This window comes from Sitophilus oryzae, unplaced genomic scaffold, assembly GCF_002938485.1.
Source record: "Sitophilus oryzae breed Bouriz unplaced genomic scaffold, Soryzae_2.0 scaffold_172_pilon_pilon, whole genome shotgun sequence".
NCBI classification, from domain to species: Eukaryota; Metazoa; Arthropoda; class Insecta; order Coleoptera; family Curculionidae; genus Sitophilus; species Sitophilus oryzae.
In genome coordinates this window covers 7016499-7030209 of record NW_022146424.1, presented here as the reverse complement: position 1 = coordinate 7030209, position 13711 = coordinate 7016499, and the positions used below count along the sequence as shown (strand labels likewise).

Sequence of the window (13711 nt, the reverse complement as noted above, 5' to 3'; positions counted from 1 at the left end):
AGCTTCCAACCCCTTGAAAACTCTTCAGTAGAAATTATGCTAACGTCTTTTTAATTTATACGTTTTCAGGCAAGACTGCAGATCTCCAAGACGTGTTCATGTGACAAAAGGGATAGCAATTACTGAAAGACGTTAAGCTGTCGGATTTAGGCAACCTTGACGCCGTCAAAAAAGAACTGAAAGCATTTAAGAACTTCAAATTGTGCGAAGACTTGAAAAAGTGCGAAGACAATTGTTCGTGTAACACCGAGCAAGATTGTGATATATGTAAAGTGCTCGACTTCACACTAAAAAAGGACAAGTTATAGTTGAGGGTGTTGCTGGATAGCAGTGACGACAATAGTGATAAGCAAGATATAGACTTGGACATTAGCCCAGGCATTGATGGGTAAACAAATATCTTGTAAATAATGAAGAAATAAATTCTTTGGCCTTGAAAATATTGTCTGAATAAATGTTTGTATATATGATAAATAAAATAGTACTAATTTGAGATATGTTTGTCATACAATGATATTAATAATTTTTTGTATATGGAATTTTATAGATAGATATAAAATAAAAATATTGAATTTGGACTATTCTTATTGTTTTTAATAGAATAGCAAATACTAAAATCTGTCGAAATCTTTCCTGATTCGCTGGGCAGACTTTACAATAACTTTTTATTTCTATCAAAAATAAACAATACGGAAGTCCAAAACCAACTTTTTTATCAACGGTACTTTTTGTATTCTACTTTCTAAGAAAGATATACTTACATAATGTTTATTACATCAAAACGTTTGTTTTCCTAATAATTGTACTATATATGTATATTTTATTTAACAAAAATTGAAAAAAAACAAACACAAAACTAATCAGATGGAAATAGAGATCTAAGGTCTAAATTAAAGTTAGAAATGGCACCTATAACTTCACAAGCAACGTTTTCAAAAATCTTTATATAAAAACATTAGGACCGTTTAAAATATGATTTACAAAAAATAACTAACAATACAAATTCATCATAGTAGGCCAAGGAAGTAAAAATATTTATAAATATGTTATTGTTCACAACTAAAAGAATGTTTTCAATGATCATTTAATACTACGTCATCTATTGTGGTACTCCCTCTTAGGACACTACTTGAAAATCGGATGACGTCATTCCGGCATTTCGTGCACGCTGTTTTTGGTAATGGTCATTTGCTTTGAAATTATAGTTTTGTATACGTTATATCGACCAATGTGAAAATAAAAATATAGATTACTCTGTCAAATGAATTCAACTTTTATTCTTACTAAAATGCCTCGTCTATTTAGCGTGAACGAACAACCTCTCATTGCAAATAAAAAAAATTATTTAATTTTTATTTAATCAAAAAACTGAACTCGCTCAATAATTTCGGAACGCACTTAAAATTTTCTAACTACCTAAAACGCGTACATATTTTATAAATGATGACATACCATTGGATGATTTTTGTAAGTCAATATTAAATAATTTATACTTTGGTATTTTTTAAAAAAGCAAGAAAAACATTAAAACATTAATTATTATTATTTTTAATAAGCATTAAAAATTATAGCAAATGTTAAGTAAAAATAAGCACCTTATTTGTTTTAGCAATAAAAATAAGAATGAAAAAAAATAAACCTGCTTTCCAATTTATTTTGATAACAAATATCAAATTTATTGCAATGGGTTATAGAAAAAATACAATCATTCTCGCCGCGTATTGCTTCTAAAGTAAACGAGTACCAGTAAAGACCTCGAAAACACATATTATCTAATAGTCCCCCATACACCAGAAGATTTATCTTGCCGACTGGGCCTGAGACATTTCCGCTTGTGGGCGGACCAAGTATGTGGCAGACCAAATCCGCAGACTTGATCTGTGAGATTAAGCAGTATTTTGAACAACTAACTGTTAACTATTTGAGACCCCCAAAACACGTATTCTCTAATAGTCCCCCATACACCAGAAGATTTATCTTGCGGACTTGGCCTGAGACATTTCCGCTTGTGGGCGGACCAAGTATGTGGCAGACCAAATCCGCAGACTTGATCTGTGAGATTAGAGCAGTATTTTGAACAACTATCTGTTAACCATTTGTCATGGTATTTTTTTATTTAGCTAACTTATTTAATAATCGGAATGTAAATGAATAAGTGTAAAAAAATTCAGTAGTTGTATGAAGATTTCTGTGGAAATCATTATAGAAGAAAAAATCAGTAGGGTTGATTATGGTGCCCCAAACATCAAAAGCAATCATTTCTTGATTTCTACAGTTATTCATTTTACACCCTATAATTTATTGAACAGTTGCCAAAAAGCAGCATGACTAATTTTATTGTAAATAGTGTATATAAAAATAAAATTAATAACAAACTATACATAGTTTTTTTTCCTAAATTATAAGAATTTGTGATAGTTGTGTAAAACTTGAACCTATAAATTTTCCTAACAGAGTAATATAAAAAAATAAAAAATATGTACAATAGCTTTTTCATAAACTTTATTGTCAATAAAACTCATATTAGTATACCTATTGAACAAAAAAATCTTTTATTTGCCCTATAGACTATTTTAGCATAAAATACAATAAATACACATGTTTAAAACAATACGAGATTAGACAAATATCACATACCCAAATACAGCATAATAATATAAACTAGCTATCCAAGCTTAAGACCTTATCTAAATAAGTATAAAGTTTGATGTTAATCTTCAAGAGGTTATGTCCAATACAGCTTTAAAAATAATCCACAGTTATTGAAAAGATATTAAAGTTTTAAATTCAAGTTTACAATTTTTTTTATTGCTATTAGAATAAATAAATATACTGATTGTATATTTTCCAATAATATTATGAATTTGCCATAACTTACAATCACAATATATATTTTTCTAAGTAACTCATACTTAAATATAGCATGTCAGTATTAAGTATAAAATCCATAAGTGTTCTATCAAAACTCGAAAATTTTATGACAGAAAGAAATTAAGTAATAATAATTAATTAAATAATTTTAAAAATGCAAACTCTAAGTACATCATAGAAAAAGAGTAAAAACATAAAAGATATTCTTCATAGATTATATTTATATAGTCACTCATGAGAATATATTTTAACTGTTAAAATAATACAGAATTCTGTCAGGGTTTGGACGTTATATCTATCACAGAGTTTTGCAAGTTTTACCGGAACATTTCTTAAATTTATTTAAAATATTGTTGTAATACCTGATTAATTTAGAATTCATCTTAGAAAAAACGTTGCGCAATTCATATGGGTCCAACGACAAATTGTAGGCTTCATAAAAACGCTAAAATATAAAAAGTAGTATCAGAAAGATAAGACAAATAAGTTCTTAATAAAATTTATGGACATTAAGAAAAAAATATATAACTTTTCTACTAATAATTATTATTATCTTCCCCTAGGGGATGCAAGACCTTGTCGTTGGTGGGGAAGCTCCTGATCAGGTGCTGGGGGAATCCCCCTAGCGCTTGGTCTAACAAGCATCTCACTCATCGTCTTGTACCTGGCTGTAGTGTCGTGGCCAGGGAATTGCACCAAGACGTAACGATGCCGGACAAGGCTATCCCTGTCCGTCATACCAGGCACCCTCTACTGACTGTGGTCATGACTCGCGGGTGGAGGGTGTGAGGGGGTTTTGACTTAACCAATTACCGCCTGGACCAAGAGGAGACAACCTCACCAAAAACCTAAATCCTATGATGGCGGGACCAGGTCAAAGGGATGCGTGGCTAGATAGAGGACTAGCCATTACTGGCCTCAACCTTGGGGCATTAAGGGGCACACCATTGTATTTACCCCTAACTTCTACATGCGGGGCTCTGTAGAAGTGGACCGACTATCCCTAGCGACTCGTGGGAACACTATAAGATCTAGCATTAAAAACACCACCGGTGAAGCTGTGGGAAAGCCCCCTAGCGACACTGGGAACATTACAAATGAAAGTTCCAAGGGGCCAAATCCAAAGGAAACTACAAGAGGGGCGGCTGACACTTGCTTGGGATCATCCTCCACAAGTGGCACACAAGCTACCACCTTCTCCAGCAAGGGTCGGGAGCCTACCTCTAGACCCAGTAAGCGACACAAGCTACCGTTTCGGCTATCCGGCCTGGGTCAACCAGGGGGGCTAGACTCTGAGAGTAGGTCTTAGCGGAGCAGAAGCACAGAGTTATCTCCGACTGCTCCACGAAGGACTTGCTCTAGAGGAAGCAAAAGCGAAAACACTCTTCCGAAAAGGGGAAAGTAAAGAAACCAAGAAACAACCTGACTCATCTCCATCAAAGGGCAAGAGAGGGAGCGAGAACCTCTCATATCTTTCCGGCAGGGAGAGAAAAAAGTCAGGATGGAAAGCCGTCCAACACCGGGAAGCAAGCAGGGACGTATCACCAGCTTCGACGCTATTGCTCGACAAGTGAAAATGGTGGTGCTGCCAAAGGATTTCCAGGAGGTTGCTCTGACCACCGACCAGCAAACGCCTCTAGAAGAGGCTATACTGGACGAAGTAGTGGCGATCGGATCGCAAAACAACGATCTACAAAATGTGGTTCAGCTGCGTTTTGCGGCGATACACTTTCGAGATGCCAAGTGGGCATGATCCTCATAGATTGTGTATCTCAAGAATCAGCGAATTGGTTGGTGGAAATCGCACCTAAGCTTAAAAATTGGCAAGGTCCGGAACTGGTTGCAGTGAAGGGAGAAAACATTCCTAAAGGGGCGGCCATCACGGTCTTTCTGCCGAGAAGCAAAAAGAAAGACACCACCTACCTGCTGAGCCTTATCCAGGGTCAGAACTTCAATGTAAGGACATCGAGTTGGCGAGTCATCAACTCGAGGGAAGAGGGTCATGGTCAGGTCCTCACAATAGGAATTGACCTCAAATCCAAGGAGGCAATAGAGAAAGAGGGACATATCCTCTATTATAGATACGGGACAACACCGGTATCAGGTCTAAGGAGAGACGAAGTTAAAGAGGTGGAGAAAATGGAGACAGATCCTCCAGCCTCCACCTCACGACTGTGTGTACCCTCGGAGGAAGAACTGTTGTCAGAGGAGGATGGGAAATACCCTGTCCCCTCTACAACAGGGGTATGATGGGTTGTGGACTGTGTGATGACTCAAGGAAGGGGGGCACACAACAGATCTTTAAGGTCGCAGTGATCAACCACCCCTCTTACTCATTCTACATTCTACAATAATTATTATCAATATATACATATAGTCTATTCCTACCTCGGTTTCTGCAAATCTACAAAACTTGAATCTGAGTTCTTCCCGAAAATCTATAACACAAGAATATGTGTTATTCCTGCTGTCTTGGCATTTGCACCAACTGTTAATGCTGCATCCCTATTAAAAAACACGCAGTCTATTAAATAAATTAGTCAATACTATCTTTATATTCATTATGCATAATCATCAAGGGGCTTAAAAAAATTAATCCAATTACGTCAGTGCCATAAAATGTTGAAAAACAAATGAAAGAACTATTTTTTTTCTGGTCCCTTAAGTAATTGTCTGACCAAATTATCGCCGGTAGTGCCAGTTACGATTCTTGTTTTTACGAAACATAATTGTACATGTGGTTCGTTCACATGAATGAATCGTAGGAGTCGATTCAATTTCTCATATTGAATTCGATTACTATAAAAAATCGTAATGCCCATCACTACTGAATACTTAAATTTACTACTAGCTAATAGACATTTAAAAACCCTATAATGGGCCCTTCATATAGGGAAATTAAAATAACTTTCATTGCACATCACAATACAACCACCAGCAAACTCCATAAGACGACGCATGGTGTCATTGATGACGTGCAACAAAAGTTGTTCCAATTTCCCTATATGTTACCAGTAGTAAACCAATCAATTACCAAACCTACCGTCACATTTGAATCATAGTTCCACGGACATCCGTTATCTGTGGTTTTCTCTCCACCCTCTCCCCAATACTCGACGAAAACAAATTTGAACCCAATGGCGGTTTTCTTGTTCATAAGCTGCTTCTTGAAACTCCTTCCGTCCATGTGGTGCGGCGATTTGACACCCGCCAAGTGGAGTATAGTCGGCGCTATATCAACAGAAGAGACAGGATAGGGCTCCAAGACTCTCTTTGGAACCCCCGGACCACTCACAATCAAAGGCACTCTGGTGTCAGCTTCGTAGGGCTGGCGTTTGTCCCAGGGTTGGCCAAACTGACCTGACAACAAATTTGGAGCAAGTGTGTCATTTCATAGTAACATAGGATATGCAGGTACTTACCTATATGAAAACCGTTATCCGAATTGATTATGACGTAGGTTTTATAAAATATTTTTAGTTTTTTTAATTGTAAAACTATTCTTTCGATCATATCGTCGACGGCTAAAAGAGTTTGCAAGCGTCTTCTTTGAATGTTATCCAGAATAGTAATATTGGTGGGTAGTCTACGAGGAGGCATTTTTAGTAGCCAATGTTTCTGTAAAAAATTGAAGTCAAATAAAAATTAAATATCACCGATGGGTAGAGATGTTGAAAAAGTAACTACTCGTTACTCATCGATACCTGAAGTAAGGAATTTAAAACCATATCGTTACTTTGATTACTATTATTACTTATAGTATTTAACATTTATCATGGCTCATACTTATACGTAATATGTATAGTATTGCATTTTAAAAATGGTTTTCTACGACTAGCCTAGAAAATACAGTTTAACACACGGAAAACTCGATCTGAAATTGGAGGTTTTGTCAAACTGTCGTGTGCTAAGGATTTAGCTATTTTTTTAAAAATTTAAAATCTGTATGAGTATGAAATTTTGCAGGTACGCTCCTTGGGTGGCGTAAATAAGCACTACTCTGAGGGAATGAAATAAAAGTTTTCAAATCTGTCCTAGATATAAATCTGTCCTATAATGCACAGCCGAAACTGCTTGACATAGAAACACGAAATTTGGCAAATGTATTCCTTAAGTGATGTAAGTGAGCACTAAGAAGGGATTTTTGGAAATTCGGTCGCTAAGTGGTCGAAATTAGGGATAGAAGCATAAAAAGTTGTTAGAATCTGTTCTAGAAGTACGAAATTTTGCACAGCGGTCTCTTAAGCGGCATAATTGAACAGTAAGAAGCGATTTTCGGAAATTCCTTAAGGGGGTGAAACTACCGAAACTAGGGGTGGAAGTTTGTAGATTTTTTTTTAAATTTGTCGTAGGAGTATAAAATTTTGCACAGAGATTGTGGCGAAAGTGGATACTCGATTTTTGGAAATTTATACCCTACGAGGGTAAAGTTAGGGGTAAAAGTTTGTACAAAAATTTATTAAAATCCATAGACTTAAAATAAAATATAGACTACACTATTTACATCTCAACGCGGTCAAACAATCTTTTTTGTACACATGTTTACTTCTGGGTACAGTCGACCGAGCCTTCCTCATCCAGCCTATGTTGTCACGTCTTTAATATTATCAATATTTTTTTTCTTGTTATACACATAATATATTGAGTTATTAATACTACAGTTTAATAAAGTAGGTTTTAATATTCCATAGATGTATTAAATAGTCCTTATACTACTAAATTATAAGTCGGATACTGTTTAAAAAGGATAAGTTCTTTACAATATGACAACACCGATTAGCGAGGGAGCCTATTCGTTCATTTATTACCTTGTAGTACGCGTCGCACGTGTGCGGTAAAGCTTTGTTGCCGCTATGTCCCCGGCTGTATTAACGCATTTTCTTAGCTTGTAGTCAGTCCTTAAGTGTTTATTTTATTGACTTTTTCTGTTCAAGAACTATAAAATATGGTTCGCCAGTGCCAAATTACAATAACAAAATATGTTAATTAATAAAAATAATAATAACAATACATTGTAACAAAATCATAATTATAACCCTGTTAATAATTAATAATGTTTTTATTAAAAATATATTCCGGTTTATTATACAAGAATTTTAAAATGATATTACATTATGAAACAATATTTTTTAATATACCGGGTCGTCTCAAAAGTGGCTCACCCCTATAACTTTTTTATTGACATATTCAATTGTTTTTGGTCTCTTCCTGTTTCACCGAAATGATTACATCTTTTGATTTTTAAAGGCACCCTTGGTATATTGCTACTTTATTCGATAAAAAATGACACTCTGAATAGAATGACATATCATATGTCAACTTTTGACATTGTCGCTTAAACACAAATCGTATTTTAAATTTCAATCCAGGGTGCCATGGTGTTGTTAAAAACACTAAGTTTTAATCAAGGAGCCTTGGAAAAATAGTTTTGGTCGTCTAATAGGTTTCATGTCTTGTCTAGGCCGGTTAAAAGATGTACAAATGGTATTTTTAATCACACATATGTCAATTTTTTCAAATGGAACAAGGGTGACTCATTAGCATATTTGGAAAAAGCATTTTTTTATGAATATATTGGTACCACACACTTGGTATTTCGAGTCAAATTGTCGTTATGAACCGCGTTATGAACCGCGTGTTAACAATTAAAATTAAACCATATGCGAAAATGTCAAAAGTTGACATATGATATGTCATTCTATTCAGAGTGTCATTTTCTATCGAATAAAGTAGAAAGTAGGTTTTACTTTCCTTCCGCGGGTGCCGTTTAAAAATTAAAAGTTATAGTCATTTCCGGTGAAACAGGAAGTGACCAAAAACATTGAAACGTCAATCAATCCTAATTTATGTCATATACTAACATACTAAATCTTGTTTTTTTATTTGAAAATATAAAAAAATTATGGGGATGAGCCACTTTTGGGACGCACCCGGTATAATAAAGGACAGTACCGAGTTAAATAAATGTAGTTTTCATTTTATCCACTTGATATATGTTTTCTCTAATTTACATAATAAGACATCACTTAACCAGAAAATAAATTACAACAATCATATTTTTTTTTCTCTCCCTGTCGCCGATTCTATTATATCTGTGGAATAGATCCTGTTTTGATTAATATTAGGGGTTGTAAATGTTTGACTAAAATTAATAATTTATTATTATTAATTTCAAAAATTACGTAATTTCGATTATAAAATTTCTTCTATAACGTGTATTTTATTATTTTTTTCCTTTTTGGACTTTAAGACGTTTTTTCTAAATTTTTATTTAAAAAAGCCTGTCCTAAATCTTAATAAAATATAAAAAAGTTTAAATACGATATATTTTTAATTTAATTATAGCTTCATTAAAATAAAAAAATTACCCGGCTATGATACGGAGAGTTCAGGTGTACTTGAGAAACGAAAGACAGTGTTGTGTTTCTCGGCAGAGTCGTCAGGGAACGACCGTTACGACAGAGACAACCTATCTATCGCTCGTGTCGCACTCGTTATAACCTAAAACAATAACACAACAATAACAAGACATTGTCTGACCGCATGTTCCAGCTATTTATGAATGAGATGCTCAGTCTATATTTTATTTTAACTCTATGTTAAAATCGCTTCTAAAAGTATGACATTTTGCACAGAGGTTTCTTAGGTGACGTAATTGAACACTGAGGAGCGATTTCTGGAAATTCACACATAAATAAGGGGATAAAACTGGTTGCGAAATTTTGTATATATTTTTTTAAATTAGTCCTAGGGGTATAATATTTTGTATAGAGGTTTCTTAAGTGGCGAAAGTGAGTACTTAGAAGCGATTTTTTTGGAAACTCACCTCCTAAGAAGGTGAAATAAGGTGTGAAAGTTGTCTCAAAAATTTGTTTAAATAGGTTTTAGAAGTATGAAATTATGCGTAGAAGTTCCTTAGGCAACGTAAATTAAAAAACGTGGGTACTAAGAATCTATTTTTCAAAATATGTCCCTTAAGCAGGTGAAATTAGACACAAAGGTTGGCAGCAGTTGACAAAATTGACAGCAATACCAAAATCAGTAAAAAGTAATCATAGTAATCAAAGTAACGGATATTTGAAATGATTACTTAGTATTCGAGTAACGATTAGTAATGAGTAATCAAAAGTAACGAAAATCAACATCACTACTGATAGTACTGATGGGCCTGATGGAAGACAAAATATTAACTATAGTCTGTCCAACGAGAGGATTTATGACATTAACAGTTATGTGTGTCATTTTAATTGACAGGAAAATTTATTTTCTGTCATTTTTTGTCGTCTGTTGTAATTTTCTCTGACCCTAGCTGGTTGGACAAACTTTATACAGAGTGCGACAATAGTGCGTCGGACATTTATAGTTCCTACGTAGAATAAAAAAACTTGCGAATTTTGTTTAAGTGCAAACCTATGTACGAGGATATATTTCAGGAAAATATTTTAACTTCTATAGGGTGGCTGAAAAAAGTATGAGTGAATCGGGATGATTTTTTTTTTAATGGAAGACTTTATGTATTATAGCATTTTTGGATTCCTTTCTGATCACTTTACATAATCCTAAGAAATGAGTAAATATATTTTTATCCACGACTCGCCTTTAATTTGATTATTACACAAGAGTTTATAAAATAATAATAATATTCATTATTCACTAGTGAATAATGGTTTCATTATTCACCGCTTCCACGGATGTCTCGATCCAAACTCCAAACAAGAGCTGTGCTCGATCCAAACCGGCTTGGGATGCGATTGTACGCACAAAATAAAAAACAAAGGTGGCTATGAAAGCAGTGAATGGCCACGTCACGTTGCGTTGTCGCGCTGTTGTGGATATTTTTTTGACATTAAAAATAAAAACTTATATTAATATTATCTAATTTTTTTATAGTCCTGGATAAAGTATAGTATTCTACTTGCATATAATGGCTGTTATTCACTTGGATGATTTATGATAAACTTCATCCGCGTGAATAACAGCCACCATTATATGCTCGTTGAATAATATTATACTATTATACTATATACCAGAGATATTAATAAATAAATAAAAATACATGTTTTTCAATTTTCCTTAAAAAATTATTACAGATACAAGAACCTGTCCTGAAATCAAAACTATATTAGGTATTTACTTTAGATTATTTACTTTGCTATAAATATTGTAATCTTAAATCGTACAGGGTGTTCAAAATTCTAACTTCATAAAATAGTTTTATTTAATGGAACAACTGTATATTATTTTTTTTTTATTAGATGGAGAATTAAAAAATAAACATTTTTTGTATTTAAAATAATTCAAAATGTTTAATGGTTTCACAGATACACGCAGTATTATTTCATATGGCTAAATACAAAAAATGTTCCTTTTTTAATTCTCGGTCTATTGAAAAAATAATACACAGGTTATTCCATTAAAAAAAATTATATTTTAGCAAGTTTGGCTTCGAATTTTGAACATACTGTATGATTTACGATTACCATGTTTATAGCAAAATAAGGTACAGACCATCTAAAGTAAAAAATACCTAATATAGTTTTGATTTCAGGACAGTTCTTGAATTTTTAATAATTTTTTAAAAAAGGCTAAAAAATATATTTTTTTTATTTATTTAATATCCCTAACTATCGAAATACATATAGTTACTCATATCTTAGGACTATATAAAGTGATCTGAAAGGAAGCCAAAAATGCAATAATATACAGGGTGTTCAATTTAAAAAAATCATCCCGATCCACTCACACTTTTTTGAGCCGCACTATAGAAGTTAAAATATTTTCCTGAAATACATCCTAGTACATACTTTAGGTTTGCACCTAAACAAAATTCACAAGTTTTTTATTCTAGGAGCTACAGATGCCAGATGCACTATTGCCAGACTCTGTACAGGGTGAGTCAAATTCGGCGCTTTTAAAGGGAAACATCCTTTTCTATAATAGGAGATAGACGAAAACTAATATCGGTGTCTGGAGCTCAATTTTTATCAAAAACATGATGGTGAAAACTGCACATAACGCTGTAACTTTTTTGCTAGGTATGGAAAATTTTCTATTTTTATGAAAACATTTCCAAAGCGCCTTGTTACGTAGAATTTAATGGCTTAAGTATATTTTTTTTAAATTAATAATTTAAGAGTTATCCACAGAAAAAAATATTTATTATTTGGAACGCCCTGTATATTTTTAATTAAATGAAAATAACTTAAAATTACCTTTTCAAAAATATAGCACACTTGATATTTTGTTATAATCCCCTTCGAAATACGGAATTTTTAAAAGTTCGCTACTTTTAACTAGTAGGCCGTGGACGCCTTATTGATAATCTGCCCTTAATGGAACTAGAAAACATATTTTCGAGCAAGACGAGGCACCGCCTCAGAACGCCGATTATCAGCTAACTTTTGCAGCCAATTTCGAGAATAATTGATTAGCTAACCAAAATCCCAGCCGTTGGCCGTCGAGGCCGCCGGACTTAGTGTCTATGGATTTTTATCTTTGCGAAAGAATAAAGGTTCTTATTTTTAAATTACCTAATCTAGACAAGAATTAGAAGTACTTAGCGGTTATGTGAAGGTATCTTTCACCCACATTGAGTTAATGAATTCCGCGAGAAATGTTCAAAAACGGTCCCGTCTGTCCATAACAGAAGACGGTCGACATGTCGAACACCTGTAGCAAAATCTCATGTTTTGCCAACTTGGCTATTAAAATGCTGGCTTATTTCAAACCTTTCAGCTACGTGATTAGCACTTTGTCTTGTAAGCCTAAAATGTTCAAAGAAACAATGGAATATTGAGGCACGGTTTCCTCTGAAAATATTAACACAATAAAATATTAGATAAATTTATGTGCAAAAATGTCGATTTTCCCTAAATAATTTTCATTATTAATTCTGTGCTCATACGTCACTAATCTCACTACTCACACGTCACTAATCTCACTACTATACTCTTCGTCACTCATTGCGATTAATTATGATATCTATTCACAAGTCTTTAATTAGTTGAACAGCCCCATTTAAATTATTCAAACAGATACGAATATAATCAAATTTGCTATTGTTTTATTAGTTATGGCGTGGTTATAACGGTAATACGCATGCGTCGGATAAATGATAGGAGAAAATTTTGCAAACCGTTCTGACAGTTTTCAAACAGTTTTCAATTTAAGATGGAATAGAAAACAAATGATTTACTAACCGACAGTAAATCCGGTTGGAACGCTTTTCAACTTCTGCGCAAACTCCTTACTGTAAGAAAGTTTCTTACGCGGGTTGGAACGAACCTTATATTTTTGGAAAGGTAATTTTAAATTATTTTCAATGAATTAAAAATATACAGGGTGTCCAACATAAAAAATCAAATTTTCTGTTGATAATTCTTAAATAATTAATTTTAAAAATATACTTAAACCATTAAATTCTACGTAAAAAGGTACTTTGAAAATGTTTTCATAAAAATACAAAATTTTCCATACCAAAAAAGTCACTATATTTGTTAAAAATGCACATTTTTTAAAAACACCCCGTAACTCATAAACGGTAGCAGATATTGACGTGCGGTTTTCACCATCATGTTTTTGATAAAAATTGAGCTTCAGACACAGACATTAGTTTTCGTCTATCTCCTATAGAAAAGGGTGTTTCCCGTTAAAAGCGTCCAATTTGGCCCACCCTGTACATAGTTTTAAGAGTTTAAATGATAAATACGATTGGAACTTACATTAGTTGGTGTATAGTTGAAAGAAGGGTTAGTCACAACACCAACAGTTGGAAACTTATTGATATACCTCTTGGGAGGTATAAACGGTGCATGACTAGCAGGTGGAGCTACCATCATGA

General features: G+C 33.6%; 2 protein-coding genes across 2 annotated transcripts in view; one reads left to right on the top strand and one right to left on the bottom strand.

Annotated features, from left to right (window-relative positions):
• LOC115881539 (TWiK family of potassium channels protein 7-like) overlaps positions 1-2392 on the top strand; it is a 165094-nt gene extending 162702 nt beyond the window's left edge. Inside the window, exon 9 of the mRNA XM_030899075.1 lies at positions 70-2392. The gene's annotated coding sequence lies outside the window, so the exon portion shown is untranslated. The remainder of the gene's footprint in view (positions 1-69) is intronic.
• Positions 2393-2529: 137 nt separating this feature from the next.
• Positions 2530-13711, bottom strand: part of LOC115881544 (N-acetylglucosamine-6-sulfatase-like) — a 48416-nt gene continuing 37234 nt past the window's right edge. Inside the window, exons 8-10 of the mRNA XM_030899083.1 lie at positions 5915-6231; positions 5260-5376; positions 2530-3316 (exon numbers count right to left, since the gene is read on the bottom strand). Coding sequence (XP_030754943.1) covers positions 3170-3316; positions 5260-5376; positions 5915-6231 — 581 coding nt within the window. The 3' untranslated portion in view covers positions 2530-3169. The remainder of the gene's footprint in view (positions 3317-5259; positions 5377-5914; positions 6232-13711) is intronic.